Source organism: Octopus sinensis, linkage group LG1, assembly GCF_006345805.1.
Source record: "Octopus sinensis linkage group LG1, ASM634580v1, whole genome shotgun sequence".
NCBI lineage: Eukaryota > Metazoa > Mollusca > Cephalopoda > Octopoda > Octopodidae > Octopus > Octopus sinensis.
Genome location: NC_042997.1, coordinates 211,904,596 through 211,926,841, shown reverse-complemented (window position 1 = coordinate 211,926,841; position 22,246 = coordinate 211,904,596). Strand labels below are relative to the sequence as shown.

At 39.2% G+C, this 22,246-nt stretch overlaps 1 protein-coding gene across 1 annotated transcript in view; it reads left to right on the top strand.

Annotated features, from left to right (window-relative positions):
* LOC115232594 (astacin-like metalloprotease toxin 2) overlaps positions 1–7,048 on the top strand; it is a 48,582-nt gene extending 41,534 nt beyond the window's left edge. Inside the window, exons 10-11 of the mRNA XM_036507744.1 lie at positions 3,051–3,304; positions 6,937–7,048. Coding sequence (XP_036363637.1) covers positions 3,051–3,304; positions 6,937–7,047 — 365 coding nt within the window. The 3' untranslated portion in view covers position 7,048. The remainder of the gene's footprint in view (positions 1–3,050; positions 3,305–6,936) is intronic.
* The last annotated feature ends 15,198 nt before the right edge of the window (positions 7,049–22,246 follow it).

Genomic DNA, 22,246 nt, shown 5'->3' with positions numbered 1-22,246 from the left:
CTGCCTGCTGCTTTTTGACTCAAAGTGTTAACAGAAGAAGTTTATGCTAGTTCTCAGGTAGGTTCAGTGTGTGTGTGTGTGTGGTGTGTGTGTGTGTGTGCACGCACATGTGTGTGAGAGACTTTACATGTAGAGATTATTTCATGGACTTCCAAACACAAGACTTTGCCCAACACAAGACTAGTAAAAAGGACACACAGACAGATACAAGTGGACAAAGAGAGAGAGAGAGAGAGAGGCAAACAAACGGTTGATCCAACATCATTGAGATCAATGCTATCCCCTTATTTAAACAATACTATATATTTCCACAAATTATCAAAATATAATTTTGTTAATTTCCTGTGATTTATTAGTCTCCTTTCCTTTGCAGAGGGAAACAGAATTTTTTATAAAATTTATCTAAAAATGTTATTTTGAAATCCTTGTTTTAATGTATAAATTACAAATCTACAAACCAAATCCATAATAAGTAGGAAGGCAGGCAAACCACAAATGCCTTCAGGTAGTTGGCCCTGCTTGATCTGTAGAAAAGGTGTAGGTAGAAACTCTATAAGATGTGCCCAGTGTAAGCTATGGACACGTAAGAGGTGCAGCAATGTCAAAGGAAGGCTAACTGGGAAGATAGTTTTTGTATGTGGCAGATGCTCAGGAGCAATAAATAACACTGAAAGTGTGCAGAGAACAACTTCTGCCACATTTCAGGGAGAAAAACTAGAAGTAGTTGACAGCTTCCGTTATCTAGGTGACCAAGTCAGTAGCGGGGGCAGGTGTGCTGAAAGTGTAACTGCTAGAATAAGAATAGCCAGGGCAAAGTTCAGTGAGCTCTTACCTCTGCTGGTGATAAAAGGCCTCTTGCTCAGAGTAAAAGGTAGACTGTATGACACATGTGTATGAACAGCCATGCTACATGCCAGTGAAACATGGGCCGTGGTTGCTGAGGACATGTGTTAGCTCGCAAGGAATGAAGCCAGTATGCTCCGATGGATGTGTAATGTCACTGTGCATACTCGACAGAGTGTAAGTACCTTGAGTGAAAAGTTGGACTTAAGAAGCATCAGATGTGGTGTGCAAGAGACGACTGTGCTGGTATGGCCATGTGGTGAGAATGGATGAGGATAGCTGTGTGAAAAAGTGCCACACCCTAGCGATTGAGGGAACCTGTGGAAGAGGTAGACCCAAGAAGACCAGGGATGAGGTGGTGAAGCATGACCTTCGAACATTGGGCCTCACCAAAGCAATGACTAGTGACTGGGACCTTTGGAAATACGCTGTGCTTGAGAAGACTCGGTAAGCTCAAGTGTGACCATAACCTTGTGGCCTATGCCAAGGGTGCAACCAGTCCATTTATGCCTACCTTTCCTTCATTGGACACTAAACTCTGCTTGCGAAGACCTGTAGAGGCAAGTGAAATCAAAATTGAAATTGAAATCAAATTCAATGACTGGCATCCATGCTAGTGGAACGGCATTATCGCCAGAGCAACAAGCTCGCCTCCGTGCCAGTGATGCAAAAAAAAACACCATTCGTGCATTATTGTTACCTGCGTCGCCTTACTGGCAACTGTGCTGGTGGCACGTGATAAAACATTCTAGTGAAATCATTGCCAGTGCCACTGGACTGGCTCCTGTGCAGGTGGCACATAAAAAACACCATTCGAGCGAGGCCATTGCTAGTACCGCCTGACTGGCCCTCATGCCAGTGGCACATAAAAAGCACCCCCCTACACTCTCAGAGTGGTTGGCATTAGGAAGAGCATGCAGCTGTAGAAATTCTACCAGATCAGATTGGAGCCTGGTGCAGCCATCTGGTTCACCAGATGATAGTCAAATCATCCAACCCATGCCAGCATGAAAAGCAGACGTTAAACAAACATGATGAGGATGAATGATAATCCATTCGACTATGGGCACAAAGCCTGAAATTTTGGGGGAGGGAACTAGTCGATTACATTGACCCCAGTGTGCAACTGGTATTTGTTTTGTCATGGAGTACTACACTCATGGAGTACTACACTCATGGAGTACTACACTCATGGAGTACTACACTCATGCAGTACTACACTCATGGAGTGGTTGGCGTTAGGAAGGGCATCCAGCCATAGAAACATTGCCAGATCAAACTGGGCCTGGTGCAGCCTTCTGGTTTCCCAGACCCCAATTGAACGGACGCTAAACAATGATGATGATCCTGGCAGGATGGAAGGCAACCTCAGCAGTATTTGAACTCAGAACGCAAAGCCAGAGGGAATGCTGCTAAGCATTTTGCCCAGTGTGCTAACAATTCTACCGGAATGAGTTTATGGTAAACAGTGCTCAAGCATTGCTCATATCTAAAAAATATTTAAAAGCATTTATGAAACATTCGACTCAAACACAATCTTTTTTGTAATATTGTGTTTATCTGACAATTTAATATTTCCCATCATTTGATGGTTGAATGTTAGTATCTCAATTCAGAAATATATTGTAAAACTGTACATCAAATGCAGAAACATGTAAATAAACCATTTGTAAAGTGATGACAATGATGATGATGATGATGATGATGACAAAATTGCCTGTTTAGAATATTAGAGTTTAAAGGCGGTGAGCTGGCAGAAACGTTAGCACACCGGTTGAAATGCTTAGCTGTATTTCGTCTGTCTTTAGGTTCTGGGTTCAAATTATGCCAAGGTCGACTTTACCTTTCATCCTTTGAGGGTCGATAAATTAAGTACCGGTTGCATACTGGGGTTGACGTAATCGACTGCCCACCTCCCCCAAAATTTCAAGCCTTGTGCCTAAAGTAGAAAAGAGTTTAACCCTTTCTATACCAATCCACCTGTGATTGCTCCTCGTTATGAGATTCAAGCTTCCCATTTTTAATTTATGCTCAAAACAGCAACTTAATAACGACCAAGTTATTTTAGCAAATTCTTCGTTATTTTCTGAATGAATTTAAGCAAAAGCAGTGGGTTTCCTCAGAAATATGGTAACGAGAGGGTCAGATGTTACTACATCAGTGGCATCACATTAAAATACCATTTTATATTATCTTTTGACATTTAGGTTTCTATTTGTACCTGAAAGCTGTTCCGAACCAAGACAGTGTTGCAAGAATTCAGACACCACAGCTGCCTCCTGGCAATTACTGCTTGACATTTTGGTACCAGATACGGGGCTTATCCAGGGTATCACTTCAACTGAACAGAATTGAGGAAGACAACATTTCTCCTGGTTTATTCTTGGCCGAAGGAAACCAAAGCCAAACTGAGAACTGGACGGAAGTGACCATTTCAATCACAGCCACAGCAAACACACAAGTAAGACATCTTGAATTATTTGCAGTAAAAAAAAAAAAACAACAACCTTGTTTAGTTCTTCTTCCAACCATTTTTTCTTCCTTTCCTTAGTTGTTCTGAGAGACCCATTAATGTCATCGAATGCCACATGGGGACAAGGATGGAAGCAAGATTTGGTCATGTTTATGTCTTTTTTCCAAAGGCTGGAGCAAAGCCAAAGTGAAAAATCAAATCACTGGTCATGGCTGGAGGGGCAGTATTTCATACCTTATAGTGTTTACTATGTTCCAGTATGGAAATGATAGCACTGAATCAATGCCTTCACTTCACAACATTCAACGGTCAACCCTCATCTCACATCAAGTGTACTGCTCCGCATTTACACCGGTCAATATGGTCCCACTGCGTAGTTACTAGATTTGCTAGAAATAACAGCTAAATCTCCCTTACATCCTTCTTGAACATTTTAGTCCATGAGGCAATGGTGGGCCTCACAGAGGCAATGACAAGAGACCGAGACCTCTGGAGATATGCTGTGACCGAGAAGACCCAGCAAGGAAAGTGAGATCACAGCCATAACCTACACCAGTGTAACCAGCCCACTCAAAAAGGCGCCTTTGGATCATAGGGCGACATGTCCATCAAGTACATCAACATCAAAATTAAATCAAATTAAACGGATGGAATAAGATCAAAGCTATCAACACCTGGGTGGTTTCACTCCTTAGATATGGAGCAGGGGTAATCGCATGGACAGTAGGCAAGCTAAACAGCTTAGACAGAAAGACAAGGAAGTTGCAGACTAGATATGGGACACTCCATCCAAAAAGTGACACAGACAGACTGTATGTATGAAGAAAAAGAGGGGGAAGAGGACTTATTGGATGTGAACACAGCATTAGAGCAGAAGAAAACAACATAGCATGGTATGTAAAAAATGCCACAGAACTGCTATTATTGGAAATAAGAAGTTCAGGCTTGTGTAGGATGAAAGATTGCAAAGATAAAGCACTGTACAAGAAATTGAAAACGAATGAAACTGAAAATAGGAGGGTAAAGAAAAGAATGCATGGACAATTTCATAGGGATGTTGAAGATAAGACAGACAGCGGAAAAAGATGGCTGTGGATGACTAAAAGTGATTTAAAACCAGAAACAGAGGTTCTAGTCTGTGCTGCCCATGAACAAACTACATAAAATACAGAATAGACAACACAGCAGAAAGTGATAAGTGCAGAACCTGTGGACAAAACGGTGAAACCATATGGTATATTACCAGCCAATGTACGCTACTAGCCCAGAAGGAATATAAGAGAAGCCATGACAATATAGCCAGGTTTGTCCATTGGACATTTTGCAACAAGTATGGACTTGACAGAGCAAAAACTTGGTATGACCACTAACCTGAAGGCATCGGTGAAAATAGAAATGCAAAGATCCTGTGGGATCAGTACAACCATGAGATAGAGAATAAGAAGCCAGACATAGTCTTAATTCAGAAAGAAAACAAACTATGCTGAATCATAGATATAGAATGCCCAGCTGACAACAAGATATATGATAAGGAAGAAAGAAAAGTCGAGAGATATGACAGGTTAGCTTGGGAAGTTAAGCAGTTGTGGTCGATGAAAAAGGTAGCAGTAGTACCAATAATTGTCGGAGCCCTGGGAACAGTGAGTAAAAATCTCAAGAAGTACATAGAACAAACAGGGGCTGCAATAAGGGTGGAGCACTTGCAGAAAACAGCACTGCTTAGAACTGCTCGAATACTCTGGAAGGTGCTTGAAAAATTAGAGGTGTTTCTTTAGTTCACTGGTAGCAAAATGCTGACACTGTAGTACATCTCTAGCATTGGAAGCTGTGCAAAGGCAATGATAATAATAATAATAATAATAATAATAATAATAATAATAATAATAATAATAATAATAATAATAATAATTATCATCAACATCATTATCCTCATCATCATTTAACGTCCATTTTCCATGTTGGCATGGGTTGGACGGTTTGAGGGTCTTTGAAGACGGTATCAGAGTGTATTAAGAGGAATATAGAGGAATATAAAAGGAAATGGGAACAGAGTGCCGAGTAGAGCTTTTATGAAAGGTTTACCTCCTTGGCACAACTCGAATCATCGGGAAAGTTTTAGATGGTTAAAAGGAAAAGACAGCATGGTACCGTAGGTGCGGGCAGCAAGCCTGCAACACATGCAAAACTCCCAAAGTTCCAACAAAACCTAACTTAAAAGAAAAATAGTAAAAGGAGAGTTTGCTGCAGTGTCTTAGAAGCATGATCAGTAAATGCCACGTCAATCTGATGGCTCTGAACAGCAGAGATTTTCTATGAAACCCAGCAAAATAAGCTGTGAGTTTTCATCAAATGGTAATAATAATAATAATAATAATATTGCATTGAGAAACATCAGAAACATCTGTGTGGGAATTCATTTGAGATGGTCAGATATGGAATCAGTAGTTGTTCAAAACTGGCCAAGAAGGAATACAGAAAAAACCCTGACAAAGTTGCACAGTGAGTGAAGTGGGAGATGTGTAGGAGGTACATGCCTGAGTGTACCAACAAGTGGTATGAGGAATAAGGCGGCGAGCTGGCAGAACAGTTAGCACGCCGGGCGAAATGCTTTGTGGTATTTTGTCTGCCGTTACGTTCTGAGTTCAAATTCTGCCAAGGTCGACTTTGCCTTTCATCCTTTCGGGGTCGATAAATTAAGCACCAGTTATGCACTGGGGTCGATGTAATCAACTTAATCCATTCGTCTGTCCTTGTTTGTCCCCTCTGTGTTTAGCCCCTTGTGGGTAGTAAAGAAATAGGTATGAGGAACAACCCTCCACAGTCACAGAGAATGACTAAGGGAATCTCAAGTGGGAACACAACAATCTACAGAGATAAGAAGTTACAACATAACTGACCAGATATCACTGTTCTGAGGAAAGGGACCAAAGAATGGCTTTTCATTGACATAGTGGTACCTGCAAATCAGAATGAGGAAGCCAAAAGGAAGACTTAGCATTTAAAGAGGAACACGAGTGAGAGAGAGAGAGACATCCATTGTGATTGGTGCACTTGGAACCATCTCAAAGAACACAAGAAGCTAACATGAGGAGAAGCTGGAAGAAGCAAGCATCATTGGAAGTATGTAGCTGGTGGTTCTACTTGGGACTGTGCGGCATGTGCTGGCGAAAGTGTGGTGTCTTTGAGCTGCAAGAAGGTGCTGAGACATTGCGACCCTGAACAACCTCGCAACTGGAAAGAATTGCAATAATAATAAGGTTTAAAATTGAGACCAAGGGCCAGCAATTTTGAGAGGAGGGGCTTAATCCGGTGCCTAAACCTTTCTTTCATTCTCTTTTATTTTATTGAACATGGAAGGATAAACACTGAACTCATACAATAACAACTTCATCTAGAATTAAATAGAAAATGTAAATTGGAAAACTTCAGGCAAAATCAGCAAAATTTTGTTCCAAACTCAATTCATCCATAATTTACCAAAATATATTTTCGCAACATGTGTTGAGAGAATATATTATTTCCCTAACATGGTTTATATTTGAGAATTTGTCTTTATTTCCTTGTGATATTTTATTAAATCTAATATTTTTCTTTGATTTTTCTTCTTCCTTTTCAAATAGATTGAGTTTGAAGGTAGAATTGGTAACAGTTCTTCCACTGATATTGCAGTCGATGATGTTATATTCCTGCCAAGGTTATGTTCCAGAAATCTCCATACGTCTTCCAAATAAAGCTGTTCATTTTGCTGTTCCCTTTTTTGCCTCGAAGCTAATAAACGGTTTTATTGACAATTTCAATTGTTTCCTCTTTTATTAAAAAAGCTCATTTCTTCCTTTTTCGTTTTTTTCGTTTGCATTAAACAGGCAGAGGAAGATTTCAAAATAATTATAATTTCTATGTGAGATTTAATCAAAGAACATTACAGAAATAACAAACTTGTTAATTGACTTATGTTAATTATGTGGAAGTGAAGCATCGTTTAAAAAGGACAAGTTGTGGCTTTCATCCTCCTCTTCATCATCGTCATCATCATCATCATCATCATCATCGTTTAACGTCTGCTTTCCATGCTAGCATGGGTTGGACGGTTCAACTGGGGTCTGTAAAGCCAGGAGGCTGCACCAGGCCCAGTGTGATCTGGCAGTGTTTCTACAGCTGGATGTCCTTCCTAATGCCAACCACTCCATGAGTGTAGTGGGTGCTTTTTACGTGCCACCTGCACTGGAGCCAGGCGAGGCTGGCATCAGCCACGGTCGGATTGGTGCATTTTACATGCCACCTGCCCGGAAGCCAGTCGAGGCGGCACTGGCTTCGGCCACGATTCGGATGGTGCTTTTTACGTGCCACCGACACATCATCATTGTAATTATTATCATCATTATTTCACATCTTCTGTTCCATGTTTGCAAGACAGAACTTGTTGAGCAAGATTTTCTATGGCTGGATGCCTTTCCTGTGGCCAACACATCTTTTTCACAGGAGACCAGAAACAAGCAACATCGCTTGTATGATGGTGATGCTCATTTACAACCAAGATGAAGACGCACACAAACACGACACGGTTCTTTCGGTTTATGCCGAACAAATCGAAATCAGAAAGGTGACAGTTTACTATTATATTCTTGAAAATGCCATTAATAGTAATAAGCAAAAATTTCAATAGAAAATCGAGATAAGATTCGAAACAAAGGTAGAGAATCAAGCTGTAAGACCATCGCTATAGTTACGACTTGATATTACGAGACCAATTATAAAATTAAAATTGAGTCATTAGCTAAGAAGCAAAAGAATGGTTATTCTATAAAATATTTAAGCAAGAAGCTTTAAGATGCAGAGGACATCTTAAATAGAAATATGAAAGATCAAATGAGAGTAATGACCAGAGAATGACCAATATGAGAGTAATGACCAGAGAATGACCAAAATGAGAGTAATGACCAGAGAATGACCAAAATGAGAGTGATGACCAGAGAATGACTAAAATGAGAGTGATGACCAGAGAATGACCAAAATGAGAGTAATGACCAGAGAATGACCAAAATGAGAGTAATGACCAGAGAATGACCAAAGTGAGAGTGATGACCAGAGAATAACCAAAATCAGAGTGACGACCAGAGAATGACCAAAATGAGAGTGATGACCAGAGAATGACTAAAATGAGAGTAATGACCAGAGAATGACCAAAATGAGAGTAATGACCAGAGAATGACCAAAATGAGAGTAATGACCACAGAATAAACAAAATGAGAGTAATGACCAGAGAATGACCAAAATGAGAGTAATGACCAGAGAATGACCAAAATGAGAGTAATGACCAGAGAATGACCAAAATGAGAGTAATGACCAGAGAATGACCAAAATGAGAGTAATGACCAGAGAATGACTAAAATGAGAGTAATGACCAGAGAATGACCAAAATGAGAGTAATGACCAGAGAATGACCAAAATGAGAGTAATGACCAGAGAATATCCAAAAGAAAGTGATGACTAGAGAATGACCAAAATGAGAGTAATGAACAGAGAATAACCAAAATGAGAGTGATGACCAGAGAATGACCAAATGAGAGTAATGACAAGACAATGACCAAAATGAGAGTGATGACCAGAGAATGACCAAAATGAGAGTAATGACCAGAGAATGACCAAAATGAGAGTAATGACCAGAGAATGACCAATATGAGAGTAATGACCAGAGAATGACCAAAATGAGAGTAATGACCAAGAATGACCAAAATGAGAGTAATGACCAGAGAATGACCAAAATGAGTAATGACCAAGAATGACCAAAATGAGAGTAATGACCAGAGAATGACCAAAATGAGGTAATGACCAGAGAATGACCAAAATGAGTGTAATGACCAGAGAATATCCAAAAGAAAGTGATGACCAGAGAATGACCAAAAGAAGTGATGACCAGAGAATAACCAAAATGAGAGTGATGACCAGAGAATGACCAAAATGAGAGTAATGACCAGAGAATGACCAAAATGAGACTGATGACCAGAGAATGACTAAAATGAGAGTAATGACCAGAGAATGACCAAAATGAGACTGATGACCAGAGGATAACCAAAATGAAAGTGATGACCAGAAAATGACCAAAATGAGAGTGATGACCAGAGAATAACCAAAATGAGAGTGATGACCAGAGAATAACCAAAATGAGAGTAATGACCAGAGAATTACCACAATGAGAGTAATGACCAGAGAGTGACCAAAATGAGAGTGATGACCAGAGAATGACTAAAATGAGAGTAATGACCAGAGAATGACCAAAATGAGAGTAATGACCAGAGAATGACCAAAATGAGAGTAATGACCAGAGAATGACCAAAATGAGAGTAATGACCAGAGAATATCCAAAAGAAAGTGATGACCAGTGAATGACCAAAATGAGAGTAATGACCAGAGGATAACCAAAATGAGAGTGATGACCAGAGAATGACCAAAATGAGAGTAATGACCAGGGAATGACCAAAATGAGAGTGATGACCAGAGAATGACCAAAATGAGAGTAATGACCAGAGAATGACCAAAATGAGAGTAATGACCAGAGAATGACCAAAATGAGAGTAATGACCAGAGAATAACCAAAATGAGAGTGATGACAAGAGAATGACCAAAATGAGAGTAATGACAAGAGAATGACCAAAATGAGAGTGATGACCAGAGAATGACCAAAATGAGAGTGATGACCAGAGAATGACCAAAATGAGAGTAATGACCAGAGAATGACCAAAATGAGAGTGATGACCAGAGAATAACCAAAATGAGAGTAATGACCAGAGAATGACCAAATGAGAGTTATGACGCAGAGAATGACCAAAATGAGAGTAAGACCAGAGAATGACCAAATGATAGTAATGACCAGAGAATGACAAAATGAGAGTAATGACCGGAGAATGACTACAATGAGAGTAATGACCAGTGAATGACCAAAATGAGAGTAATGGCCAGAGAATGACCAAAATGAGAGTACTGACCAGAGAATGACCAAAATGAGAGTTGACCAAGAATATCCAAAGAAAGTGATGACCATACGAATGACCAAAATGAGAGTAATGACCAGAGATGACCAAAATGAGAATGATGACCAGAGAATGACCAAAATGAGAGTAATGACCAGAGAATGACCAAATGAAAGTAATGACCAGAGAATGACCAAAATGAGAGTAATGACCGAGAATATCCAAAAGAAAGTGATGACCAGACAATGACCAAAATGAGAGTAATGACCAGAGAAAACCAAAATGAGAGTGATGACCAGAGAATGACCAAAATGAGAGTAATGACAAGGAATTACTCAAAATGAGAGTGATGACAGAGAATGACCAAAAGATAGTAATGACCAGAGAATGACCAAATGAGAGTAATGACCAGAGAATGACCAAAATGAGAGTATTGACCAGAGAATAACCAAAATGAAGTGATGACCAGAGAATGACCAAAATGAGAGTAATGACCAGAGAATGACCAAAATGAGAGTAATGACCAGAATGACCAAAATGAGAGTAATGACCAAGAATGACCAAATTAGAGTGATGACCAGAAATGACCAAAATGAGAGTAATGACCAGAGAACGACCAAAATGAGAGTTATGACCAGAGAATGACCAAAATGAGAGTAATGACCAAAGAGAACGACCAAAATGAGATAATGACCAGAGAGAATGACCAAAATGAGAGTAATGACCAGAGAATGACCAAAATGAGAGTAATGACCAGAGAATGACCAAAATGAGAATAATGACCAGAGAATGAAAAAATGAGAGTATTGACCAGAGAATGACCAAAATGAGAGTAATGACCAGAGAATGACCAAAATGAGAGTAATGACCAGAGATGACCAAATGAGAGTAATGACAAGAGAATGACAAAATGAGAGTGAATGACCAGAAGAATGACCAAAATGAGAGTAATTACCAGAGAATGACCAAAATGAGAGTAATGACCAGAGAATGACCAAATGAGAGTAATGACCAGAGAATGACCAAAATGAGAGTAATGACCAAAGGATGACCAAAATGAGAGTAATGACCAGAGGATGACCAAAATGAGAGTATGACCAAGAATGACGAAAATGAGAGTATGACCAGAGAATGACCAAAATGAGAGTAATGACCAGAGAATGACCAAAATGAGAGTAATGACCAGAGAATGACCGAAATGAGAGTACTGACCAGACAATGACCAAAATGAGAGTAATGACCAGACAAGGACCAAAATGAGAGTAATGACCAGAGCATGACCAAAATGAGAGTGATGACCAGACAATGACCAAAATGAGAGTAATGACCAGAGAACGACCAAAATGAGAGTAATGACCAGAGAACGACAAAAATGAGAGTAATGACCAGAGAATGACCAAAATGAGAGTAATGACCAAAGAATGACAAAAATGAGAGTAATGACCAGAGAACGACCAAAATGAGAGTAATGACCAGAGAATGATCAAAATGAGAGTAATGACCAGAGAACGACCAAAATGAGAGTGATGACCAGAGAATGACCAAAATGAGAGTAATGACCAAAGAATGACTAAAATGAGAGTAATGACCAGAGAACGACCAAAATGAGAGTAATGACCAGAGAATGACCAAAATGAGAGTATGACCAGAGAATGACCAAATGAGAGAGTAATGACCAGAGAATGATCAAAATGAGAGTATGACCAGAGAATGACCAAAATGAGAGTAATGACCAGACAATGACCAAAATGAGAGTAATGACCAGACAAGGACCAAAATGAGAGTAATGACCAGAGCATGACCAAAATGAGAGTGATGACCAGACAATGACCAAAATGAGAGTAATGACCAGAGAACGACCAAAATGAGAGTAATGACCAGAGAACGACAAAAATGAGAGTAATGACCAGAGAATGACCAAAATGAGAGTAATGACCAAAGAATGACAAAAATGAGAGTAATGACAAGAGAACGACCAAAATGAGAGTAATGACCAAAATGAGAGTAATGACCAGAGAATGACCATAATGAGAGTAATGACCAGAGAATGACCAAAATGAGAATAATGACCAGAGAATGAAAAAAATGAGAGTGATGACCAGACAATGACCAAAATGAGAGTAATGACCAGAGAATGACCAATATGAGAGTAATGACCAGAGAATGACCAAAATGAGTGTAATGACAAGAGAATGACAAAAATGAGAGTGATGACCAGAGAATGACCAAAATGAGAGTAATGACCACCAGAGAATGACCAAAATGAGTAATGACCAGAGAATGACCAAATGAGAGTATGACCAGAGAATGACCAAAATGAGAGTAATGACCAGAGAATGACCAAAATGAGAGTAATGACCAGAGAATGACCAAAATGAGAGTGATGACCAGAGAATGACCAAAATGAGAGTAATGACCAGAGAATGACCAAAATGAGAGTAATGACCAGAGAATGACCAAAATGAGAGTAATGACCAGAGAATGACCAAAATGAGAGTAATGACCAGAGAATGACCAAAATGAGAGTAATGACCAGAGAATGACCAAAATGAGAGTAATGACCAGAGAATGACCAAAATGAGAGTAATGACCAGAGAATGACCAAAATGAGAGTAATGACCAGAGAATGACCAAAATGAGAGTAATGACCAGAGAATGACCAAATGAGAGTGATGACCAGAGAATGACCAAAATGAGAGTAATGACCAGAGAATGACCAAAATGAGAGTGATGACCAGAGAATGACCAAAAGGAGAATGACCAGAATGACCAAAATGAGAGTGATGACCAGAGAATGACCAAAATGAGAGTAATGACCAGAGAATGACCAAAATGAGAGTGATGACCAGAGAATGACCAAAATGAGAGTGATGACCAGAGAATGACCAAAATGAGAGTAATGACCAGAGAATGACCAAAATGAGAGTAATGACCAGAGAATGACCAAAATGAGAGTGATGACCAGAGAATGACCAAAATGAGAGTAATGACCAGAGAATGACCAAAATGAGAGTAATGACCAGAGAATGACCAAAATGAGAGTAATGACCAGAGAATGACCAAAATAGAGGATGACCAGAGAATGACCAAAATGAGAGTAATGACCAGAGAATGACCAAAATGAGAGTAATGACCAGAGAATGACCAAAATGAGAGTAATGACCAAAATGAGAGTAATGACCAGAGAATGACCAAAATGAGAGTAATGACCAGAGAATGACCAAAATGAGAGTAATGACCAGAGAATGAAAAAAAGAGTGATGACCAGAGAATGACCAAAATGAGAGTAATGACCAGAGAATGACCAAATAGAGAGTAATGACCAGAGAATGACCAAAATGAGAGTAATGACCAGAGAATGACCAAAATGAGAGTGATGACCAGAGAATGACCAAATGAGAGTAATTACCAGAGAATGACCAAAATGAGAGTAATGACCAGAGAATGAACAAAATGAGAGTAATGACCAGAGAATGACCAAAATGAGAGTAATGACCAGAGGATGACCAAAATGAGAGTAATGACCAGAGGATGACCAAAATGAGAGTAATGACCAGAGAATGACCAAATGAGAGTAATGACCAGAGAATGACCAAAATGAGAGTAATGACCAGAGAATGACCAAAATGAGAGTAATGACCAGAGAATGACCAAAATGAGAGTAATGACCAGAGAATGACCAAAATGAGAGTAATGACCAGAGAATGACCAAAATGAGAGTAATAACCAGAGAATGACCAAAATGAGAGTAATGACCAGAGAATGACCAAATGAGAGTAATGACCAGAGAATGACCAAAATGAGAGTGATGACCAGAGAATGACCAAAATGAGAGTAATGACCAGAGAATGACCAAAATGAGAGTGATGACCAGAGAATGACCAAAATAGAGTAATGACCAGAGAATGACCAAAATAGAGTAATGACCAGAGAATGACCAAAATGAGAGTAATGACCAGAGCGACCAAAATGAGAGTGATGACCAGAGAATGACCAAAATGAGAGTGATGACCAGAGAATGACAAAATGAGAGTAATGACCAGAGAATGACCAAAATGAGAGTAATGACCAGAGAATGACCAAAATGAGAGTGATGACCAGAGAATGACCAAAATGAGAGTAATGACCAGAGAATGACCAAATGAGAGTAATGACCAGAGAATGACCAAAATGAGAGTAATGACCAGAGAATGACCAAAATGAGAGTGAATGACCAGAAATGACCAAAATGAGAGTAATGACCAGAGAATGACCAAAATGAGAGTAATGACCAGAGAACGACCAAAATGAGAGTATGACCAGAGAATGACCAAAATGAGAGTAATGACCAGAGAATGACCAAAATGAGAGTAATGACCAGAGAATGACCAAAATGAGAGTAATGACCAGAGAATGACCAAAACGAGAATAATGACCAGGGAATGAAAAAATGAGAGTAATGACCAGAGAATGACCAAAATGAGAGTAATGACCAGAGAATGACCAATATGAGAGTAATGACCAGAGAATGACCAAAATGAGAGTAATGACAAGAGAATGACAAAAATGAGAGTGATGACCAGAGAATGACCAAAATGAGAGTAATGACCAGAGAATGACCAAAATGAGAGTAATGACCAGAGAATGACCAAAATGAGAGTAATGACCAGAGAATGACCAAAATGAGAGTAATGACCAAAATGAGAGTAATGACCAGAGAATGACCAAAATGAGAGTAATGACCAGAGAATGACCAAAATGAGAGTAATGACCAGAGAATGACCAAAATGAGAGTAATGACCAGAGAATGACCAAAATGAGAGTAATGACCAGAGAATGACCAAAATGAGAGTAATGACCAGAGAATGACCAAAATGAGAGTAATGACCAGAGAATGACCAAAATGAGAGTAATGACCAGAGAATGACCAAAATGAGAGTGATGACCAGAGATGACCAAAATGAGAGTAATGACCAGAGAATGACCAAAATGAGAGTAATGACCAGAGAATGACCAAAATGAGAGTAATGACCAGAGAATGACCAAAATGAGAGTAATGACCAGAGAATGACAAAATGAGAGTAATGACCAGAGAATGACCAAAATGAGAGTAATGACCAGAGAATGACCAAAATGAGAGTAATGACCAGAGAGACCAAAATGAGAGTGATGACCAGAGAATGACCAAAATGAGAGTAATGACCAGAGAATGACCAAATGAGAGTGATGACCAGAGAATGACCAAAGGAGAGTAATGACCAGAGAATGACCAAAATGAGAGTAATGACCAGAGAATGACCAAAATGAGAGTATGACCAGAGAATGACCAAAATGAGAGTAATGACCAGAGAATGACCAAAATGAGGTAATGACCAGAGAATGACCAAAATGAGAGTAATGACCAGAGAATGACCAAAATGAGAGTGATGACCAGAGAATGACCAAAATGAGAGTAATGACCAGAGAATGACCAAAATGAGAGTAATGACCAGAGAATGACCAAAATGAGAGTAATGACCAGAGAATGACCAAAATGAGAGTAATGACCAGAGAATGACCAAAATGAGAGTGATGACCAGAGAATGACCAAAATGAGAGTAATGACCAGAGAATGACCAAAATGAGAGTAATGACCAGAGAATGACCAAAATGAGAGTGTAATGACCAGAAGAATGACCAAAATGAGAGTGATGACCAGAGAATGACCAAAATGAGAGTAATGACCAGAGAATGACCAAAATGAGAGTAATGACCAAGAATGACAAAATGAGAGTAATGACCAGAGAATGACCAAAATGAGAGTGATGACCAGAGAATGACCAAAATGAGAGTGATGACCAGAGAATGACCAAAATGAGAGTAATGACCAGAGAATGACCAAAATGAGAGTAATGACCAGAGAATGACCAAAATGAGAGTAATGACCAGAGAATGACCAAAATGAGAGTAATGACCAGAGAATGACCAAAATGAGAGTATGACCAGAGAATGACCAAAATGAGAGTAATGACCAGAGAATGACCAAAATGAGAGTGATGACCAGAGAATGACCAAAATGAGAGTAATGACCAGAGAATGACCAAAATGAGAGTGATGACCAGAGAATGACCAAAATGAGAGTAATGACCAGAGAATGACCAAAATGAGAGTGATGACCAGAGAATGACCAAAATGAGAGTAATGACCAGAGAATGACCAAAATGAGAGTAATGACCAGAGAATGACCAAAATGAGAGTGATGACCAGAGAATGACCAAAATGAGAGTAATGACCAGAGAATGACCAAATGAGAGTAATGACCAGAGAATGACCAAAATGAGAGTAATGACCAGAGAATGACCAAAATGAGAGTAATGACCAGAGAATGACCAAATGAGAGTAATGACCAGAGAATGACCAAATGAGAGTAATGACCAGAGAATGACCAAAATGAGAGTAATGACCAGAGAATGACCAAAATGAGAGTAATGACCAGAGAATGACCAAAATGAGAGTGATGACCAGAGAATGACCAAAATGAGATATGACCAGAGAATGACCAAATGAGAGTAATGACCAGAGAATGACCAAAATGAGAGTAATGACCAGAGAATGACCAAAATGAGAGTAATGACCAGAGAATGACCAAAATGAGAGTGATGACCAGAGAATGACCAAAATGAGAGTAATGACCAGAGAATGACCAAAATGAGAGTAATGACCAAGAATGACCAAAATGAGAGTAATGACCAGAGAATGACCAAAATGAGAGTAATGACCAGAGAATGACCAAAATGAGAGTAATGACCAGAGAATGACCAAAATGAGAGTAATGACCAGAGAATGACCAAAATGAGAGTAATGACCAGAGAATGACCAAAATGAGAGTAATGACCAGAGAATGACCAAAATGAGAGTATGACCAGAGAATGACCAAAATGAGAGTAATGACCAGAGAATGACCAAAATGAGAGTAATGACCAGAGAATGACCAAAATGAGAGTAATGACCAGAGAATGACCAAAATGAGAGTAATGACCAGAGAATGACCAAAATGAGAGTAATGACCAGAGAATGACCAAAATGAGAGTAATGACCAGAGAATGACCAAAATGAGAGTAATGACCAGAGAATGACCAAAATGAGAGTAATGACCAGAGAATGACCAAAATGAGAGTAATGACCAGAGAATGACCAAAATGAGAGTAATGACCAGAGAATGACCAAAATGAGAGTGATGACCAGAGAATGACCAAAATGAGAGTAATGACCAGAGAATGACCAAAATGAGAGTGATGACCAGAGAATGACCAAAATGAGAGTAATGACCAGAGAATGACCAAAATGAGAGTAATGACCAGAGAATGACCAAAATGAGAGTAATGACCAGAGAATGACAAAATGAGAGTAATGACCAGAGAATGACCAAATGAGAGTAATGACCAGAGATGACCAAAATGAGAGTAATGACCAGAGAATGACCAAAATGAGAGTAATGACCAGAGAATGACCAAAATGAGAGTAATGACCAGAGAATGACCAAAATGAGAGTAATGACCAGAGAATGACCAAAATGAGAGTAATGACCAGAGAATGACCAAATGAGAGTAATGACCAGAGAATGACCAAAATGAGAGTGATGACCACAGAATGACCAAAATGAGAGTGATGACCAGAGAATGACCAAATGAGAGTAATGACCAGAGAATGACCAAAATGAGAGTAATGACCAGAGAATGACCAAAATGAGAGTATGACCAGAGAATGACCAAAATGAGAGTAATGACCAGAGAATGACCAAAATGAGAGTAATGACCAGAGAATGACCAAAATGAGAGTAATGACCAGAGAATGACCAAATGAGAGTGATGACCAGAGAATGACCAAAATGAGAGTGATGACCAAACAATGACCAAAATGAGAGTAATGACCATGGAACGACCAAAATCAGAGTAATGACCAGAGAACGACCAAAATGAGAGTAATGACCAGAGAATGACCAAAATGAGAGTAATGACCAGAGAATGACCAAAATGAGAGTAATGACCAGAGAATGACCAAAATGAGAGTAATGACCAGAGAACGACCAAAATGAGAGTGATGACCAGAGAATGACCAAAATGAGAATAATGACCAGAGAACGACCAAAATGAGAGTGATGACCAGAGAATGACCAAAAGGAGAATAATGACCAGAGAATGACCAAAATGAGAGTGATGACCAGAGAATGACCAAAATGAGAGTAATGACCAGAGAATGACCAAAATGAGAGTGATGACCAGAGAATGACCAAAATGAGAGTGATGACCAGAGAATGACCAAAATGAGAGTAATGACCAGAGAATGACCAAAATGAGAGTAATGACCAGAGAATGACCAAAATGAGAGTAATGACCAGAGAATTACCAAAATGAGAGTAATGACCAGAGAATGACCAAATGAGAGTAATGACCAGAGAATGACCAAAATGAGAGTAATGACCAGAGAATGACCAAAATGAGAGTAATGACCAGAGAATGACCAAAATGAGAGTAATGACCAGAGAATGACCAAAATGAGAGTGATGACCAGAGAATGACCAAAATGAGAATAATGACCAGAGAATGACCAAAATGAGAGTAATGACCAGAGAAAGACCAAAATGAGAGTAATGACAAGAGAATGACCAAAATGAGAGTAATGACCAGAGAATGACCAAATTGAGATTGATGACCAGAGAATGACCCAAATGAGAGTAATGACCAGAGAATGAACAAAATGGGAGTAATGACCAGAGAATGACCAAAATGAGAGTAATGACCAGAGAATGACCAAAATGAGAGTGATGACCAGAGAATGACCAAAATGAGAGTAATGACCAGAGAATGACCAAAATGAGAGTAATGACCAGAGAATGACCAAAATGAGAGTAATGACCAGAGAATGACCAAATGAGAGTAATGACCAGAGAATGACCAAAATGAGAGTATGACCAGAGAATGACCAAAATGAGAGTAATGACCAGAGAATGACCAAAATGAGAGTAATGACCAGAGAATGACCAAAATGAGAGTAATGACCAGAGAATGACCAAAATGAGAGTAATGACCAGAGAATGACCAAAATGAGAGTGATGACCAGAGAATGACCAAAATGAGAGTAATGACCAGAGAATGACCAAAATGAGAGTAATGACCAGAGAATGACCAAAATGAGAGTAATGACCAGAGAATGACCAAAATGAGAGTAATGACCAGAGAATGACCAAAATGAGAGTAATGACCAGAGAATGACCAAAATGAGAGTAATGACCAGAGAATGACCAAAATGAGATTGATGACCAGAGAATGGAGAAACTGAGAGTAATGACCAGAGAATGAATGAAATGAGAGTAATGACCAGAGAATGACCAAAATGAGAGTAATGACCAGAGAATGACCAAAATGAGAGTAATGACCAGAGAATGACCAAAATGAGAGTGATGACCAGAGAATGACCAAAATGAGAGTAATGACCAGAGAATGACCAAAATGAGAGTAATGACCAGAGAATGAACAAAATGAGAGTAATGACCAGAGAATGACCAAAATGAGAGTAATGACCAGAGGATGACCAAAATGAGAGTAATGACCAGAGGATGACCAAAATGAGAGTAATGACCAAAGAATGACCAAAATGAGAGTAATGACCAGAGAATGACCAAAATGAGAGTAATGACCAGAGAATGACCAAAATGAGAGTAATGACCAGAGAATGACCAAAATGAGAGTAATGACCAGAGAATGACCAAAATGAGAGTGATGACCAGAGAATGACCAAAATGAGAGTAATGACCAGAGAATGACCAAAATGAGAGTAATGACCAGAGAATGACCAAAATGAGAGTAATGACCAGAGAATGACCAAAATGAGAGTGATGACCAGAGAATGACCAAAATGAGAGTAATGACCAGAGAATGACAAAAATGAGAGTAATGACCAGAGAATGACCAAAATGAGAGTAATGACCAGAGAATGACCAAAATGAGAGTGATGACCAGAGAATGACCAAAATGAGAGTGATGACCAGAGAATGACCAAAATGAGAGTAATGACCAGAGAATGACCAAAATGAGAGTAATGACCAGAGAATGACCAAAATGAGAGTAATGACCAGAGAATGACCAAAATGAGAGTAATGACCAGAGAATGACCAAAATGAGTAATGACCAGAGAATGACCAAAATGAGAGTAATGACCAGAGAATGACAAAATGAGAGTGATGACCAGAGAATGACCAAAATGAGAGTAATGACCAGAGAATGACCAAAATGAGAGTGATGACCAGAGAATGACCAAATGAGAGTAATGACCAGAGAATGACCAAAATGAGAGTGATGACCAGAGAATGACCAAAATGAGAGTAATGACCAGAGAATGACCAAAATGAGAGTGATGACCAGAGAATGACCAAAATGAGAGTGATGACCAGAGAATGACCAAAATGAGAGTAATGACCAGAGAATGACCAAAATGAGAGTAATGACCAGAGAATGACCAAAATGAGAGTAATGACCAGAGAATGACCAAAATGAGAGTAATGACCAGAGAATGACCAAAATGAGAGTAATGACCAGAGAATGACCAAAATGAGAGTAATGACCAGAGAATGACCAAAATGAGAGTATGACCAGAGAATGACCAAATGAGAGTAATGACCAGAGAATGACCAAAATGAGAGTAATGACCAGAGAATGACCAAAATGAGAGTGATGACCAGAGAATGACCAAAATGAGAGTAATGACCAGAGAATGACCAAAATGAGAGTAATGACCAGAGAATGACCAAAATGAGAGTAATGACCAGAGAATGACCAAAATGAGAGTGATGACCAGAGAATGACCAAAATGAGAGTAATGACCAGAGAATGACCAAAATGAGAGTAATGACCAGAGAATGACCAAAATGAGAGTGATGACCAGAGAATGACCAAAATGAGAGTGATGACCAGAGAATGACCAAAATGAGAGTAATGACCAGAGAATGACCAAAATGAGAGTAATGACCAGAGAATGACCAAAATGAGAGTAATGACCAGAGAATGACCAAAATGAGAGTAATGACCAAGAATGACCAAATGAGAGTAATGACCAGAGAATGACCAAAATGAGAGTAATGACCAGAGAATGACCAAAATGAGAGTAATGACCAGAGAATGACCAAAATGAGAGTAATGACCAGAGAATGACCAAAATGAGAGTGATGACCAGAGAATGACCAAAATGAGAGTAATGACCATAGAGCAGACGACCAAAATGAGAGTAATGACCAGAGAATGACCAAAATGAGAGTGATGACCAGAGAATGACCAAAATGAGAGTAATGACCAGAGAATGACCAAAATGAGAGTAATGACCAGAGAATGACCAAAATGAGAGTAATGACCAGAGAATGACCAAAATGAGAGTGATGACCAGAGAATGACCAAAATGAGAGTGATGACCAGAGAATGACCAAAATGAGAGTAATGACCAGAGAATGACCAAAATGAGAGTAATGACCAGAGAACGACCAAAATGAGAGTAATGACCAGAGAATGACCAAAATGAGAGTAATGACCAGAGAATGACCAAAATGAGAGTAATGACCAGAGAATGACCAAAATGAGAGTAATGACCAGAGAATGACCAAAATGAGAGTAATGACCAGAGAATGACCAAAATGAGAGTAATGACCAGAGAATGACCAAATGAGAGTAATGACCAGAGAATGACCAAAATGAGAGTAATGACCAGAGAATGACCAAAATGAGAGTAATGACCAGAGAATGACCAAAATGAGAGTGATGACCAGAGAATGACCAAAATGAGAGTAATGACCAGAGAATGACCAAAATGAGAGTAATGACCAGAGAATGACCAAATGAGAGTAATGACCAGAGAATGACCAAAATGAGAGTGATGACCAGAGAATGACCAAAATGAGAGTATGACCAGAGAATGACCAAAATGAGAGTATGACCAAGATGACCAAAATGACCAAAAT